The sequence below is a fragment of the Colobus angolensis genome, unplaced genomic scaffold (genome assembly GCF_000951035.1).
Source record: "Colobus angolensis palliatus isolate OR3802 unplaced genomic scaffold, Cang.pa_1.0 Scaffold10, whole genome shotgun sequence".
In the NCBI taxonomy this organism is placed as follows: Eukaryota; Metazoa; Chordata; class Mammalia; order Primates; family Cercopithecidae; genus Colobus; species Colobus angolensis.
The window spans coordinates 15,333,120-15,351,997 of NW_012110919.1; the positions used below are offsets into that span (position 1 = coordinate 15,333,120).

At 38.0% G+C, this 18,878-nt stretch overlaps 1 protein-coding gene across 2 annotated transcripts; it reads right to left on the minus strand.

The window, feature by feature from the left end:
• Positions 1–215: 215 nt before the first annotated feature.
• On the minus strand, positions 216–18,878 carry NFYB (nuclear transcription factor Y, beta). Of its 2 annotated transcripts, XM_011935228.1 has the most exons (9): positions 18,669–18,878; positions 16,761–16,845; positions 13,054–13,138; positions 10,499–10,592; positions 8,224–8,354; positions 5,602–5,799; positions 3,684–3,765; positions 2,833–2,912; positions 216–2,194 (listed from the first exon to the last, which is right to left on the minus strand). In XM_011935228.1, the coding sequence occupies exons 3-9, from the start codon at positions 13,060–13,062 to the stop codon at positions 2,162–2,164; spliced, it is 627 nt and encodes a 208-aa protein (XP_011790618.1). In that variant the 5' UTR covers positions 13,063–13,138; positions 16,761–16,845; positions 18,669–18,878; the 3' UTR covers positions 216–2,161. The 2 variants fall into 2 exon arrangements, with proteins under 2 accessions (XP_011790618.1, XP_011790621.1); XM_011935231.1 differs by lacking the exon at positions 13,054–13,138.

Genomic DNA, 18,878 nt, shown 5'->3' on the forward strand with positions numbered 1-18,878 from the left:
AATTTTTGTATTTTTTGTAGAGACAGGGGGTTCTCCATGTTGGCCAGGCTGGTCTCAAACTCCTGACCTGAAAGTGATCCGCCTGCCTCAGCCTCCCAAAGTGCTGGGATTATAGGCATGAGCAACCCCGTGCCTGGCCTCAAATTCCTTTTTTATCTTCATTGTCTACTTGAACATACATTAATCTGTAAACTAATTATAGAGACAGTATCTGTTAATCAAAGACCAAGTGCTTTTACCAGTTATATAGTGACATACTGCTTGGATCAAGTAGAAAATATCTCAAAAACACACTCATAACGACGTATCAAAAGCCTTAAAAGTTTGCATATTTGGTAACCCAGCAATTCTAAGAATTTAAGAAAATAGTCATGGATGTACATGAGATTCAGTGAAGTGCTGTTTATAACTGTGAAAAGATGTAAATAGTCAAAATATCCAATAGAAGATTAAATAAATTATGATTGAGTCATACAACAGAATAATAAACCAATAAAAATGATGCAGAAGACTATGCATGACCTGGAAAAGATGTTCCCAATATATTGTTAAGTGAAAAAAGCAGATTACAAAACGGTATGCACAATATGAGCCCACTTTTATAAAAATATACATATTTAGCAAAGTAAATGGACAAATGATATTTATCAAAATATTAACATTGGTTCTTTCAACATAGTAGGATGATTGTTGATTTTGCTTAACTACTCCCCCATTTTTTCCTATTTGAATTTACTATAATGAAGATTGCTTTTTAAATGGATAGTAGGAGATGAGGGCATTATTAACCTCTGATTAGCCCAAATATACTCCTAACGGTCCTTCTGGCAAAGTAAATGTTTCTATTCAGCCTATATCTGGGAAATTGCTTTGACCTTATAAATTTGAGTGTCCTTCAAAGATGATATTCACTCCAACTTCCTTTTAGGCAAACTATACAATAGCAATTTTTGATATTAAAAACTTAAAAAAAACCCTCAAGTTAATTAACACCAAAAAGTATAGATGAGAAAATACAAATCTTCACTTTTCAAAAAGAAACAATCCAAGTACATACTACTAAATTATACAAAGTTACATTATCTAAGTTTAGTTTATTGCAAAGATGAAGACAACACACTAGAAGTTGGCAGCTTCTACTTCACACCGTTCACAGCACTCACTCTGTTCTCCATTTCATTCACTCACCCATGTAAAAGGTCTAGACACGCAATGATGTCTGATGTTTCTTGGTTTCCATAGTATAACCAGAAACTTGACGTTTCATTTAAAAAGGTAAAATGAAGACATTTACCATCAGACTATAAAATTCCTCTTCTGTAAGAGGATACTATAGTACTTGAAGATATGATTTGAAACAAAATCATGTACCAAATGAAAGGGGCACCATTTCAAGAGCACTAGGACTACATTAAACTTAAATGTATTCCAACATTCTTAAAAATGTAACTCAAAACCAAATCTAGTCTTAAAAAAGCTCCAATAACTAAAACTACATTAACAGGCACGATGAACAGTGTAAACACTGTTAACGGGCACCAAGTTTAACAGGACAGACAATATTTGCTTCTGCATTCACACTTATTCAATTACATTTTTCAACAAAATGATGCTGCTTAAACTATTAATGTTTTACCAAAAAAAATAATTTTAATAAATACAGCAAATGCTAGAAATCTAGCTAGGTTATCATGCAAGGTATAACCAAGACAAACTCAAATTTGTAATAAAGGCAACTTGCATTCAAAATGAACTCTACCCTTATACTTTATTAAAAGGGCAAACATCATGAATTAACCCAGCTGCTTACTTGAATTACAAAAGTAACATGATTCAATATGAAAATAAGAAACTGTCTACAAATCTCTGACAGTAATAAATTGCAATATACAATGCATACAGGAGTCATACAGAGCAACAAACTCTCGTACAAAACAAAAATATTTTAATACGTTTAAAATCCAAATTTTTCTTTAAAATCATTCATGAAAAAGATTCTCAAGTCAGAATTAACACCTCAATTAGTCAAGCATCAGGAAGCTACATTACAGCCATTAATATACAAAGATACATCTTTTCACCAGTCTTTCCTTTTGATGTCTCTGTTCCAGAATCATAGACTCTCATTTCTCTACACTTCCCATTCCATCATTTCTTCAGATCATGAAAACTGAATTTGCTGAACACCAGAAATCTAAGATTGGAAAATTTAAATTGGACAGAATTAAAGAAAAGGAGACTAAAGTACAATATCCATATTATAAAAATGCAGTGAATAAAAAGACAGTAACAAGTAAATCTCCTTCCCATTTCTTGTGTATCTTTCTAGAAATCTCCTATGGAAATATGAACATATGCTTATTTTTAACTATTAAGAGAACACTATATACAGTTATCTATATTGAGAAAACACAATTTTAATAACCTTCTTTATCAGGTCCTTCATAATGTGTTGAAATTAACTATATCAATAGGTATAATCAAAAAAAAAATTTTTTTTTTTTTTGAGACACAGTCTCACTCTATTGCCCAGGCTGGAGTGCAGTGGTGTGATTTCAGCTCACTGCAACCTCCACCTCCGGGGTTCAAGCGATTCTCCTGCTTCAGCCTCCGAGTAGCGGGCATTACAGGTACCCGCCACGACACCCGGCTAATTTTTGTATTTTTAGTAGAGACAGGGTTTCACCATGTTGGCCAGGCTGGTCTCGAACTCCTGACCTCAGGTGATCCACCCGCCTCAGCCTCCCAAGGTACTGGGATTATAGGTGTGAGCCACAGGGCCCTGCCAATACAAGCAAATTTTTTAAGCGTTTAAAATATAAAGGACTGTACCTGTTGATATGATGTTGTATAAACCATAACATTTTGTTGTTGACCGTCTGTGGTTATTAAGCCAGCTGGTAACTGGTTAGCTAAAAGAAAAAAAATTAGTTAAAGAGGGAAAAGAACTGTATCTACTTTCTTGGGCTGAATCTTAAGGTTGTACCATTAATGTCTCATTACAATTCTGCCCCATATCAATGATGTAGCCTTGGACAAAATAATAAATCCTCCAATTTTTCATTTTAAAAAATGCTCCCTAAAAACCACATTATTTTATATTGCGTTTTTGAATTTTCCTATCTCTAACATGTACCTTAGCTAACTGCCCATGTGTACAAATCTGTAGACAGACTACATGAAGTTTCTGATTCATGATTACACTACACCATGTTTGGCTGGGAGCAACATATAACTGAGCAGCATATAGTTTACATATGAGAAATACATATAATGAGAAATTGACTTACCATAGCCCTTTTATTTCACCAATATGATAACATGATACTCAATTAAAAAACAAAAACAAAAAAAAAACCCTCAGTTCAAATTTATTTAAATCATAAGATTTTATATTACAAACTACAATTCCTTAATATTCCTATCTCATATGAATCTTCACCATAAACTAGGGGCTATGGAACTCAGTCAGAACTATCAGTGAAAGGTTATAATGTCTACAGAATTAAACTTTTCTACACTTATCACTCACTGACTTCAAATAAAAGGGCATGAACTGATAAGAACTATTTAAAATAGTGCTTTGTCAAAATACTCAGTGCTGACATTCCAAAAATACCATTAGACACTTAGTATGAATCACTGCTAACAATCTACATGACTTGTATTATAAGAATGCTTACTAAATGCCTCCTCTGTAAGCTCTTCACTTAGTCCATCTGTAGCTGTGACTGCTCCACCAATTCCCTTTTCTCCTTTCATAGCCTGAGGAAGGAAAAAAAAAGTCACTGATATTCAAATGCAATTGTCTTCCAAACACCAATGCTTACTTACTGCCTAAAATTAGGAGCTTCTATTATTACAAACTCTAAGCAGAGTATTTATTAACATGTCTGGTTAATTACATATGAAGAATGCTTTCAAAAGGCTAACTTTTAATATAAGCTGTAATCATTAACAAGACAGAGTAATGACCTAGAAAACAAAGTACAGATAAAAATAAATTCTTCTAATTCCACACCATATCAAAGGGGTAAGAGAACTCTACTTACAGATGAAGAAATCTGCAAAATACCACCACTATTGAGCTTATAAATCTACAAATGATCCAAGTGATCACTTAAGTACATATATGCCTCTCAGTCAACTGGGTAGTACTGCAGCAAGCTGAGAGTTAAAAATTCCTAAATTAGTTTGGCCAAATACTTCTAGGTTCCTATGATACTGAAGATTTGTAAAAATACTGTCAGGAATTTACACATTCTTTTCCTACTTCAATCATTCCATGCAAATATCACTAAAATGGGATTCAAACACTAAAGATATTAAGAATATATTTTGAAAGTAATGTGAATCTGACACCTAAGCTGGCATGTGGAAATAAATATGCTAAACTCAATTCCTTTTCACAAAATCCATTCCTACAAGCAAAGATAAACCTAAGAAGAATAGAAGAATTCAATCAATAATAAGAAAGACATGATTATACCTTCCTCTTTTTATTATCTTCTTTTAAATTAACAATAGCAGCAAGAAGTAACATTAATGAGCACTGAACATTATTTATTTAGTCCCATCAATAATTCTATGATATAGGTACTCATTAGCCTCATTTTACAGAAGAGGAAACCAAGGCCTAAAGTAATTAAATAATCTGTCCAAGGCCACAGAATTTGCATGTGGCAGAGCTGGGATTCAGCCTCCTGGTAGTCTGAATCCAAAGTCTATGCCTTAAATCATTATATAACTATGCTATAGTTAGTAATAAACAAAGGGAAAAAGAAAGGACTTACTATTTAAGTACTGTAATGTAAGTCAGTGATCCCCAAACCCCAGGCTGCAGACTGATGAGGGTCCGTGGCCTGTTAAGAACCCGGCCACACAGCAGGAGGTGAGGGTCTGGTAATCCAGCATTACCACCCCAGCTCCTCCTCCGGTCAGATCAGTGGCCATGTTAGATTCTCATAGGCGCTCAAACCTATTGTGAACTGCGCATGCAAGGGATCTAGGCTATGCATTCCTTATGAGAATCTAATGCCTGATCATCTGAGGTAGAACAGTTTCATCCTGAAGCCATCTGCCCCTCGCACCCCTCCCCTGACCCCAGTCCATGGAAAAATTGCTTTCCGCAAAACAGGTCCCTGGTGCCAAAAAGGTTGGGGACTGCTGATATAAGCAATTAAATAATTCTGAGAAATGTTACATAATGTACTACAAAATGAATTTTTTAAACAAATAATACATTTAAAAAGTTGAAGTAGGCCGGGCGCGATGGCTCAAGCCTGTAATCCCAGCACTTTGGGAGGCCTAGGCAGGTAGATTACCTGAGGTCAGGAGTTTGAGACCAGCCTGGCCAACATGGTGAAACCCCGTCTCTACTAAAAATACAAAACTTAGCCGGGCATGGTGGCACATGCCTGTAGTCCCAGCTACTTGGGAGGCTGAGGCAGGAGAGTTGCTTGAACCCAGGAGGCAGAGGTTGCAGTGAGCCGAGATCTTGCCACTGCACTCTAGCCTGGGCAACAGAGCGATACTGCATCTCAAAAAAATAAAAAAAGAAGAAGGAAAAAAAAAAAGCACAATGGGAGACATTTTATTTACCTCTCTGAATTTCTGAAGGTATAATTTCAGAGGTTCCACATAACTGTCAAAGCCTAAGGTAGACATAGCAAAGAGAATATCTTCTCCATTGATTGTTTTCCGTTTCTCTTGATGGCACCTTTCGCTTGCCTCAGATGTTATAAAGCTGATGAACTCACTCACACACTCTTGAACACATTCTTTGGCATCTTTTGCAATCTGAAGAGAAAATCATAGGTAAATTACAGAAACTATAACCATCACCTTCCTAACAACCTACAAAAATAAAAGCCTATTCAGAAGAACACCTCTTCACCTGATGACTATTTAATCTCGTAAATATATGTTGTAACATTAACACAATGTGTGCTATCAAAAGTCCACACCTCAGAGTCAAAATAAAAACTAAAATACAACTGAAAGAAGCCTTGACAACTATTTACAGAAAACAAGTCTAATTTAGATATAAAAGAGCACCAGGCACGGTGACTCATGCCTGTAATCTCAGCACTTTGGGAGGCTGAGGTGGGCGGATCACCTGAGGTCAGGAGTTCGAGACCAGCCTGACCAACATGGCGAAACCCCATCTCTACTAAAAGTACAAAAAGTTACCCAGGCATGGTGGCGGGTGCCTGTAATTGCTGTTACTCAGGAGGCTGAGGCAGGAGAATTGCTTGAACCCAGGAGTTCGAGACCAGCCTGACCAACATGGCGAAACCCCATCTCTACTAAAAGTACAAAAAGTTACCCAGGCATGGTGGTGGGTGCCTGTAATTGCTGTTACTCAGGAGGCTGAGGCAGGAGAATTGCTTGAACCCAGGAGGCAGAGGTTGCAGTGAGCTGAGATTGAGCCACCGCACTCCAGCCTAGGCAAAAAGAGTGAGACTCTGTCTCAAAAAAAAAATTTAAAAATTTTTAAAAAGATATAAAACAGCAATCACTGGATGTTCCTACCACCCCACAGAGGATGAAAACTCTTACTAACCCAGTAGCCCTAGAAAATCAATTCCACCATGCATATTTTGTGGGTGACTTAGGTACCACTTCTCTGCCCTAGCAGAGAAGTGAATTCACAAAAGGCTTGGAAAAGAGAAATAATAACATATGGTGACTTTGACTTTTTTATTATTTGGGATACACAGTGTCAGATACAGGTTTTGAGTTTACTAAAAAGCCTGCCTAAAGAAGCACACATCTGCCATTTCATTATAAAAACAATTTTTCCCTTAAGGGTCTGGGGGTCTAAAAATGAAACTCCAATGGATTAATCAAGCAACTGCAAAGCCACCTGTAACAGCAATACCACTCAAAATCCCTGCTGAAACACACTGTCTTTCACCGCCATGCCTATTTTACATACTGGAGAAAGTAAGCAAGAACTGCACAAATGCAGTCAAGCAAGATAATATAATGTGAGCCACATATGAAGTTTAGATTCTCTAGTAGCCATATCAAAACAAAAGTAAAATTAATTTTAATATATTTAACCCAATATATCAAAATTATTACCATTTAAACATAGAATCAATTTTTAAATGAGAAATTTTAATTCTTTTCTTCATACTAAGTCTTCAAAATCTGGTGTTTCAAATTTGCAGCACATCTCCCTTCAGACCAGCCACATTTCAGGTACTTCTGAGCACATGGCTTGTGACTATGGTACTGACCAGTGGCAGCCATAGCCTATGTAAGCAATAATCAGCATTTGTGCTTTTTTTCCCTTAAAACATAAGGACAAAATTCTCAAACTGAAAGTTCTAGGCTTAGGGATGTATTTTAATAGTATATTTATTTGCAAGCTTTATTATTTCCATAAGTCTTTTTAAATTATAAAATGACAGAAAAATTACCAATAGAAAATGATATAAAACATGTGAATTTTAATTCAGACCAAGTGATGAGCAGTGACAATGAGTTTTTAAAAGTTCTAAGAAAACAAAACTACTTAAAAAAAAAAGTATCAGTTTAAATGTATCTTAGTATCTATAATGATGTAAAAATAGCTGTTTCCAAATACCAGAATTTGTTGTGGAAAATTCTTATTACACCTATATCAGACCAGTATGACCTAAATTTGCTGCAACATTATAGAAGTTACAGCTTCAGGCTGGGTAGTGGCTCACACCTGTAATCCCAGCACTTTGGGAGGCTGAGGTGTGTGGATCACCTGAGGTCAGAGTTCGAGACCAGCCTGACCAACATGGAGAAACCCCGTCTCTACTAAAAATACAAAATTAGCCCGCGCATGGTAGTGCGCGCCTGTAATCCCAGCTACTCAGGAGGCTGAGGCAAGAGAATTGCTTGAACCTGGAAGGCGGAGGTTGCAGTGAGCCGAGATTCTACCACTGCACTTCAGCCTGAGGAACAAGAGTGAAAATCTGTCTTTAAAAAAAAAAAAAAAAAAGCAGTCTAAATTCTATTTTATCTGCCTCCAATAAGTGGGAGAGGGGAGAACATTTAGGGACATGACAGAATTGATAATGGGATACCGTTCAGTAACTGTGTATGTAGACATGAAAGAAATATTTGATTTGCTGAAAGCCTGAATGATTGAAATCAAGTTAACTGTACCCATGACCTATGAATTTATGTAGTTTCATGTTTCCCTTGTAAAAACCTAGTTAAATTTCTCCTTTACATTACCTTTCCTGTTTGAGGTATGGCATTTTTCATTATCCTAGCCACATTTGCTATTGGAAGATATATATCTTGTTCTCTGAAACTTTCTTTTGAACCATTTGTGTCCTCATGATCATTCATGCTGTCCTCAGTATCTAAAGAAATAAAAATATTTAGGTTTAAAGCTTCTTATTATTTCTATTTCAAGATAGAAAAAACTACCAAAAAGATCCACTGAATAAAATCATTCTGGTTCATCTCTTAACCCTTATTTAGGGATTAGGATAGCAAGTCTCTTCATAATTTTTACAGAGCCAGAACTGAACTTCTTTATTAATTTCAGACTCACTGCCTAGAATGATTTTTATCCTCAAATATAAACGCTGAAATCCTACTTGCCCATTCTCCAAAAATCTCAAATAACATCTCCATAGCACCTTCAAAAATGATCTTTTCATAAAATATAAGTGTTTCTCTATGCCTTTTCTCTTACACAGTTTTAGAATTTTTATTATTCCTCATTTCTCTATTAGCTTTTTGCTACTTGATGTCACGAATCAGCTTTGTGTTTCCTACAGCTTGGTATAGTACCTTCCACAGAGTAGGTACTCATCAATATTTATTGCATGACTTAGCTATAAAACTTACAGACTGTAACCTATGGCTATTTCAATATTACTAGATTAAGAGGTTGTATGTTTCTCCAAACCCAAGTTTATATAAACTCATTTATGTAAAAGTCTATATAAAACTTTTTTAAAGTTGATATAAAGTTGTCTATATAAAGTTTATATAAAATTCTATAAAGAATAGAAAAATTGGACTTGAATATTACTGATCCAGTTGGATTACTAATGTAACTAGTTTTTGAACAAAGCTATAGCAGTGATCCAACTGTTCATACAAGTGACTTTGTGAATTATATAAATTTAGCTATAACTGAAGATTGCGCAGTACCAATAACATCCTTTTATGACTAAATGCAGTATCCTGTAAGTAAACTGTCCACTCTTCATATGTACTAAGTAAGTAGGCAAGGCATCTAAGTTGATTCAATTTATGTTTTTGTGTGTTTAAAATGATGTTATCGGAATTAATTTATTTGAATATCTGTTTCAGGATGAATTTAATCCCTCTGGCAAGTTTCTTCTAAAAATATATCCCAATTTAAAAAAATTTTACAAATCAGGTCAGGCGTGGTGGCTCATGACTATAATCCCAGCACTTTGGGAGACTGAAGCAGGCAGATCACCTGAGGTCACGAGTTCGAGACCAGCCTGACCAACATCGCAAAACCCTGTCTCTACTAAAAATAAAAAAAATTAGCTGGGCATAGTGGTGAGCCCTTGTAATCTCAGCTAATGGGCAGGCTGAGGCAGGAGAATCGCTTGAATCTGGGAGGTGGAGGTTGCAGTGAGCCAAGACTGCACCACTGCACTCTAGCCTGGGCGACAGAGCAAGACTCCATCTCAAAAAAAAATATTTTTCTTACAAATCAAGATGCCACAAAAGTAAATTATTTCTGATAGGCCAACATAACACTGTCGTTTTTGGTTTTGTTTTTTTGAGACAGGGTCTCACTCTGTCACCCAGGCTGGAGTGTGCAGTGATGCAAACACGGCTCACTGAAGCTTCTACCTCCCAGGTTCAAGTGATCCTCCCACTTCAGCCCCCAACCCCCTAAGTAGCTGGGACCACAGGTACATGCCACCAAGCCCAGCAAATTTTTTTATTTTTTTGTAGAGGTGGGGCTTCACCATGTTGCCCAGGGTGGTCTCGAACTCCTGAGCTCAAGTGATCTGCCCACCTTGCCGTCCCAAACTGCTGGGATTATAGGCATGAGCACCACACCGAGCCAACACTACCATTCCGATACCTGACGTAGTTCAAAGTTAATATTGAATGAAAACCAAAAATAAATCATAAGTGCAAGAAATACAATAACTAGAAATTTAACTCACCCTCTAAATAATTATTTTAGTTACCCTATCAATTGATTATAAATTTCTCATATTTAACATTTAAACAGGAAGTCAGTAACAAATTTCAAAAGAAACTGTACAGGTTTTAGACAAGGTGTATTTTTACAGTAAAAATCTTTTCAAGGACTCATTCTTTTGAAGACTATTTCTAATAGAAATAGCATGGTACGCCTTTTTAGACTTTCTCATTGAACTGTAACACAAGACTGTAAATTTTCCTATAAAGACAAAAGTAACCTAGAACACCATATTAATGAAATGTCCACTTTCTAACTTGCTTCATCTTGTGAATTTGGTTCTAACTGTGGCTTGCTTACCATCATGAGGCTGTATAACATAATGACTTCCTCCAATATAGTCTGCAGAGATTCCTAGTTGAGAAGCATCTGTTGTAGAACTGTCACCATCCATCTATGAGGAGAAAAAGTTTTTCAATACTTTTCAAAGTACTAACAAACGTAACAGATTCAACACTTATAAACTGTCACAGGATGATGGGTCAATTATACTTTTCATAGCCTTAAGCTTACTAAAAGAGAATTTATATTTCTTTTTTAAAAAATTAATTATTTTTTTGAGATGGGGTCTTACTCTGTCGCCCAGGCTGGAGTGCGGTGGCATGATCACAGCTCACTACAGCCTCAACCTCCCAGGCTGAAGCAATCCTCCCACCTCAGCCTCCAGAGTAGTTGGACTACAGGCATGCACCACCACGCCTAGCCAATTTTTTTGTATTTTTAGTAGAGACGGGGTTTCGCTATGTTGCCCAGGCTGGTCGGGAACTCCTGGGTTCAAGCAATCCGCCTAGCTCAGCCTCCAAAAATGCTGAGATTACAGGCATCAGTCACCACAACCAGCCTATATTTCTTGATTTGGAAACTTTCCCACAGTTTGTCCACGATTCAAGATTTTCCTATCCATCTTCCCTAAATGATAAGCATAAGGCCAATAACGACAAGGAAATGAATCTAAACCATATGCCTCTTTCTTTTCAAGTGCATAATCTTCAAATATAGTACCACAGGCAACCCTGACTTATAACCTAATTTATCCCTGGAATGATGATCAGCTTAATAAAGCTGGACACAGTGTCACACGCCTGTAGCCCCAGCTACTCAGGAGCTGAAGGCAGGAAGACTGCTTGAGCTCAAGAGTTCCAGACCAGCCTGGTCAATGCAGTGAGAACCTGTCTCTTAAAAAAAAAAAAAATCAGCTTACGTCATCAACTGGAATCTACCTGTATCCATCACTTCCAGCTCTCCTGCTAAACCCTGATTTTCCTTTTGCTCCTGCTGCAAACTTTCTTTGCTTTCTCATAGAAGTTCCAAAATAGGCCGGGCGCGGTGGCTCAAGCCTGTAATCCCAGCACTTTGGGAGGCTGAGACGGGCAGATCACGAGGTCAGGAGATCGAGACCATCCTAGCTAACACGGTGAAACCCCGTCTCTACTAAAAAAAAAAAAAAAGTACAAAAAACTAGCCAGGCGAGGTGGCGGGCGCCTGTCGTTCCAGCTACTCGGGAGGCTGAGGCAGGAGAATGGCGTGAACCCGGGAGGCGGAGCTTGTAGTTGTTGTAAGGGGCTAGAAAATAGAATTCACAGACCTTTAATAATCTGTGAACATAGGGTACCTATTTGATACTTTTTAGTAGCCTCTAAGAAGTAAAAAACAAAGTCAGTGACCTGATTCTGACTCTCCTACTGATCCCCTGAAAATAAACATCCCTGCCAATTAAATGTATTTCCATATAAAATGTAAATAACAATACCACCCTCCCCATCTTAAACTAACACAAATGAATGTGAAACATTGCCCGAAAATCAAATGCTATTTTGATTCTAAAATGCTAACATACTAGGAGAGTATCCTTTAATAGACATGATGATGGATTTTTTTTTTTACAGCCATAAAAGAATGGTCAATTATGATAGCTGTGAGCTGACTAGCTTTTACAATGACCTAAGGAAGATCAAGGTGCAGGAGACAGGACCAAAGTGGTTGTTTCAGAACCTACAATTGGAAACAAAACTTTGATTGGGGTGGGGAGGCCAGGCAGTGGGTTGGGAAGAATAACAGAAATTCTTTCCTGAATGAGTGTTTACATGATACCGTAAATCTTTTAAAATTGGCTATGAGCAAGACACTGTTCAAATAACCAAGCGGATCTGGGAGATGAATTAATTTAGAAATATAACACAAACAAAAGTATTAAAGGAAAAAAGTTTAAATCATATTATCTTGTCATGCACTGGAATTAGCAACGAGATTATCATTTGGACTAACAGCATTAGCCTCTCTAAACCTCAGTCTTCTAAAAGTGAAGATACAAGTATTTCCTAGAGTTGTCAGAATTAAATAAAGACTAGAAAGCTGCTAAAGACAGTGTTTGGCACGTAGTGTACCCCACAGACATTCGATCTCATCCTCCCTCCTTTGAAGAGAAGCCGCACATCATCTGCTTAACTGTATGTGTCTTCGGTTCCACAAGTTTTAGCTTTCTATCATTTCACACCTTCTGTCTTCCTTTCCTCTATCCTTCTACCATTAAAATCCTGCCCCAGACTTTAATCCCAGTGTTCTCTATCCTCCTTGAATCTTTCTGATTTATCCTTTCTGCAATTCAAAAACAAATGTTCTGTTCTTTAAAGCTCTATGGCACTTAGTACCTTTCACTCAATAAGTCAGCCTAATCTTTGATGCCTAGAATATGCCAGCCATTTGCCTATACATAAGAATGATGGGAAAAAACTTGCTAGATGCATCCCAAAGGTTTTTTCTAGGTCTAAAACATCCTATAAAAATTTATAAAACAGACTGTAGATTTTCAGTAAGCCAGCCAACAAATATTTACTGAGTGAGCGCTTAGTATTTACCAGGTCCATACTATGTGCTGGTCACGTAGCTGTCAACAACAGACAAGGTCTCTGTCCTCAGCTTGCAGGACAAATGTTACATAACCTGGGAGGCAGGGTGAAGGGGTAGAGAACAGAGCCTATTAGTCCTTCCAGGACACAGGCTCTGGAATCGAATCACCTAATTTGAATTCCCTGCCCCTTACCATGAGACCTTGAATAAGCTGGATGAGAACAAGACTTAACCTCCCAGGGCTCCTGTACAGGTTAGCAGCTAATCCATGTAAAGACAGCATAGTACAATGGGCATACTAAGTGGTATATATAGCTATTAAAATAATTACAAATAATTAAGTAATTGCTAGTGCCAAGTACGAAGAAAAACAAAGATGTTTTGTTATGTGCTATGTGAGTTTACTCCAAAAGGGATCTCACTAGTCTGAGGGGTCAAGAAAGGCTAGCTTAGGAAATGACATTGAAAATGAGACTGAAAGGTGAATAGAAATCAGTCAGACAAAAAGAAAGGTGGGAAACGAATGTTCCAGGCAGAGAAAACCAAGAAACACAGTACTGGTGGATTGGAAGGAGCTAAGGAGGGGCTAGATCAAGCAGTGTCCTGTGGACAAGAGAAAATCAAAGAAGAGTTTTAAGCAGAAGAGCACAAACCATATTTAAAAAAAAAAAAAAAAAAGGTTCCCTCTGGCTACAGTTCAGTACAGAAACCGACCTGGAAGGGAGCACAAATAGGCACAGAAGACCAGTGAGGACTATAATGCTGCAGTCAGGGCATGACTTCAGGCAAGATAATGATCATTTTAGCATCAGGTCCGGGTGACAGCGCTGGAGATCAAGAAAAGCAGAACAACTAGACAGCTTTTTAGTAGGTGACTTGGTGACTGACTGATAGAGCTACAGGAAGACCAAGGATAGTGCTGGGATTCTTGCAGCTGGAGAGACAGACAGCTGTCACCACAGAGAATGGGAGAAGAAAGGAAGGGGAGTGCTGGACAGCATAGAGCCTAGCTGAAGCTAATGACTGTGAATTTACAGTGGTGCCAATATGTCCAGTGTGATACTTGAAAGGCCTGATATGAGAATACAAAAGAGAAAGTGTTGGATTTCACCCAGGTAATGAGGCTGGAAGAGCACAGCATGTAGGATAATGACAAGGGGACAATGATGAACCGTTAGACCCAAGGGAACGATAAATATGGACAAAGAGTGCTTAAATCCCAATAAATTCATTTTAATGACTATTCTAATTATTTAGTTGAATTGACAGAATTATTTTTGAAAATATGATGTGAAATAAACAGGTAGTGGGCTAAGCTAATAAATCTTTATTCTTTTTTTTGATGTAGCTGTACTTAAACTATGCTAATAATTTGTTCCACAAACAAATACTGCCCTCTTTAATGTTTACATTTATTGAACACTTTCTAAATACCTCATGCAATGTTCACAAGCCTGTGATGCAGGTGAGAAAACTGAGGAACATGAGGCTAATGATTTGCCTGAGGTGACACAGTAAATGGGACTGAAATCCAGGGCCTCAGATGCCAACTACTCTCTACAGCATTCCTGCCTCGTTTTTCATGTAGTTCTTACACCTATTTCTTTAATTTGTCCCCTTTACATTCTAAGGCTACCGATTATACGTTGAAAACACTGAAATTAGCTTCTCAAACCAGGATGGTGTTTGTGAGATGGTAAAGAAGCGCACCCTGGACAACGGTGAGGAGCACTGGCTCTCAGGACCGATTTCGTGGGTTTGAAGCTTGGCTCCCCGTTTATGAGTTCTCTTTGTATTTTCAGCTTCCCCATTTTTAAAGTGATGTTACTATGAGGAAGCTATTGTATTAAAAAGTACTTAGCAAAGTGCAAGATACATAGTCAGAACTCGACAAATATAATCTTAATACTGCCCCTCAAATACGGGTCTCATTATTCTTCCAGGCAGAGATTCCTCTCTCTCTTAATTTACCCTTTTACCTGTTTTCTGGGTTACATTCCTTTTATCTCTCTGAGGATAAGAAATAATACAAAGATTCCTCTTCTCTAATGTATCTTCAATCCTCCTTACCAGCTCCTTCACTCTTCCTTAAACATGCTTAGTCTCCCTCATTAAGCACACAGAAGTACATATATAAAATCTTAATTCTGCCCCATACCCTTGCCTAGCTACCATTCTTGCCCTGACGGTTAAGAAACCTCTTCATTTCTATTTAAACTCCTGAATGTGTACTTTTCAACCCCAACCCAGAATGAAACCACTCTTCAAAGCTGCCAGTGATCTTGTCCTCATCCTACTTGACTGTTTTTTTGTAGTGCTGGCTACTGCTGGCCACATATATTTATGCTTGGAATTCTCTCCTGCTCTGATTTCCAAAGCAATATTCTTTCCTCCCCACCCCCTAATTGTTAACATCACCCAAGGTTATCCTTCTCTTTCTTCCCTTATTTTAATGGAACCACTAAGTATCACTTCTATGCTCATACATTCCAAATCTACAACCAATATCCTGCTTGCCACTCAAGCAACCCATGCCTGTACAGCATGTCTAATATCCCATCACTGCAAATTTAAGATATTGGTAAATGAAACTCACCTTCCCCCATCCCCTGCAAGGAGGCAAGGAGGGAGATTTCCCTTTCCACTACTGTAATTCTGCTAAGAAGAATACCAGTCTTTCACACTGCCCAGATAAATATACCAGCATCATCTTAGGTTCTTCCATCTCCTTCAAGCTCTGCCTCATCTATTACCTCTCTAAAAACGTCTCCTAGATATGCTTTCCCTTTCCTGTTTCCACTGGATTACTACCCCAGCCCATCTTAACAAATTGTTGTAAGGCTAATCTCACCACAACACCACTTCTATACTCTTGAACCTATTCTCAAAGGTTGCTAAAGGCCTCCTGTGTCAAATCCAAATCTCATATTCGTGACTTCACATGAGCAGATCACACATTTAACCTAATCAAACTCGTTTCCTACTTTTCTCTATCTTCATGGTTAATAAAAATCTTTGTGCTAGAATGTGCTTTATTTAGGGATCACTAAGTGCATTTCTTTCATTTTAGGAGTGAAGCAACCACAGCTGGCCCAAAGCTGTAGCACGCCCACCCCAGGTTAGAGATAGAGTAGCACATCCAGAATTAAATATCCAGAGGGGACAAGTGCTTTCTCTTTCCTACATTATCCTTTGAGATCTACCCTGGACCATGCACCTCTACTCCTGATCCCCTAAACTTAAGTTGCCCATCCTGCCACCAGGCTTTTGCTTTTGGTGATACCCTTCACCAATCCACTCCCACCCTCTATTTCAAGGCTCAGTTCAAGGTCTGCAGGATCCCTCTGTGACATTCCCAAGTACCCAGGCCCATCACACCTCTCTTCTTCCCACATCTACTGCACTTAAGAGTTAGCATTTTCCATTCTGGGCGTAACTGTCCCCTAAGTATTCAATTAACTGGCTAAACAGACAGCCCCTTTACAGCCGGGACAGGTTACCCTGTAGCCTCAACAGCACTTAGGGACCCATGGGAAATAATATATGCAAGAAGCTGAAAATAAGGAAGCAACAGGAATGAGCAGAGGTACTATCTGACTAGACTTGAAACTCATTCATTCTATCAGGCACCTCCAGTATAAATCAGTTATAATTTTATTTCCAGCCAATTACTATTCAAATCTAATTAACAACCAAAATGGTAAAACATACTTACTGTCATGAAATACTGTCAGAACCGTGTTGTCAGTGGTGCTGAAGAACACCTGTCTAAAAAGGTGTCTAATCTTTGTGATTTCAACCTAAAAGATAAACATCTATTAGGACCTAACATCTATCAGTAGTAAAAATATATCAAATGGATCACTTACAGGCTTTTTATCTTATAAAACTAAAGAAGGCATGTACAATTTTGACTACGATTCATAATCCATGGAGTGCATGGTATAAAATAGTATAAAAAGGCATCATCCAATAAATGTTTGTTGACTTGAAAGATTTATTTTGGAGAACTTACAAACAAGTTAATTCCATGGGGAAAGGAGAAAATGGATTTTCCAACATAACCCTGAATTTAGCCATATTCATCATAAACATTCATTACAATACACCAAACAGGGACCACATTATATAATATGCAAGACACCAAAAATTATACATCTAAATCACTTAAAACATTAACACTCAAGACGCAAATACACCCCTCATCAACTTAATTTTTTGGTGGCGGTTTTCTTAAATGTTTCAGGCATTCTGTCGCTCAAGAGGAGGAAAAAATTATCTGAGAATGCTTTCCAATTAAGAATCTCAGTTATACTGTAATGAAGATACATTCTGCACTGAGAGGATATCAAAAAAGCAACACAATCAAGACCCTTATTTATAATTTTGAAGCACCACCATTTTTGACTAAAATTGCATCGAAATAGCACTTCAGTCTCACTGTAAGGCATAAATAGCTGAACAAATTAGTATCAATTGCAGTGTTACAAGTTTCATTTCTCATTTGTTCCCTTCTCTTTTTCAAAGGAAACAATTAAATGGGTGAGGGGTAGGATGCCAAAACAAAAACACATCCTTTCAGTGTCAATTTTAAAGGGAGAAGATACACTGATACGCATCCAAGCATGAAATCTAGCAAATAGCAGAAAAAATTGTAGCCACTGAATTGAATGTTTTTAATGCCACTAAAAGGGTCCAGGTAGCAAAGACCGCTTGACATTTGCTATATTAAAAGTAACTTATAATTTATTTTCAAATATTAATAGTATCCTCTAACCCCAAAACTGCTCAGAAAAGTCCTTCCTTGTAACGAGAAATGTTATTTTTTTAAAGGGTGTCTTTGAAAAAATAAGCCCTCAGAACACTTAAAATATGGGAGCTATATTTATGTATTTTGCTTGGAATGGGGGAGGAGGGTATGGACAGGGGAGTCACACCACACTCACCCAAATAGTTGATTCAGTATATATTTAGATTCAGTACATTAAAGAAAAACACTGCCACTTCATATGGTATATATTTTCTTAAGGGCAGGTTGATGTATGTAAAAGCTCAAGGGAATGCATACATCTGTTTAATGTTTGAAGAAATGCAAATTTGTATCCAAGAAAAGCAGTAGTCCCTTCCTCCACCCTCCATTCTTTGGCATCAACAACCAGAGTTTTGCATCAATATACAGTAATCCTTAAATTAAGATACAAGAGCAGCGCAGGGAAGGAATAATTTGCCTTTTAAGGAATTTTTGTTAAACTTTCAATACTTTACAAATAAAACCCCCCACTGATCAGTGCCACTGACATTGATCCGTTTGCTTTCATCACTTTATGTTGCTGATTAGTTTCCATACTAAGAGAGATGAAACCACCCCAGTGATTTGTGGCACGAACCACGGAACTATAGGGTCCATGCGCGTTAGTGGGATGCCATTTTTTTTTAAAGGTCGCAGGCTACCTAACCTTGTTTAAATTATCCAGTTAGAGTGCTTTAAGCGAGATTATGATTTGTGGGTGTTCTGTAATTCTTTGTTCTCTAAGACTACCGTTCCTTAAGGCCCTGCATATTCTCCCGCCTCCCACCACTAATGATTAAAACCTTAGTCCAATCCGAAGGGCTTCCTTCCCACCTTCGGGGCAAGTCCTGGGACCGCAAGCCGCCAGATGGCTGCATTCTTTACGCGCAAACCAGACTGCGGGGAAGCCAAAGCCATGCCTTCCTCCCCACGCAGGTGCCTGGGTGGCCCCAGCCCCACGGCCCGGTCCAGGCGACCTGTCAGCCCTGTGAGTGCCGGGAGGCCGCCCCCAGAGCGCATCCCCTGACTCGCCCGGCCGCCCCG

Coding starts and splice junctions, on each gene's coding strand:
- NFYB (XM_011935228.1), bottom strand. Junction 5,800..8,223: donor CCATACCTCAAACAGGAAAG/GTAATGTAAAGG, acceptor TTTTCTCTTCAG/ATTGCAAAAGATGCCAAAGA. Junction 3,766..5,601: donor ACCTTCAGAAATTCAGAGAG/GTAAATAAAATG, acceptor TTCCTTCCTCAG/GCTATGAAAGGAGAAAAGGG.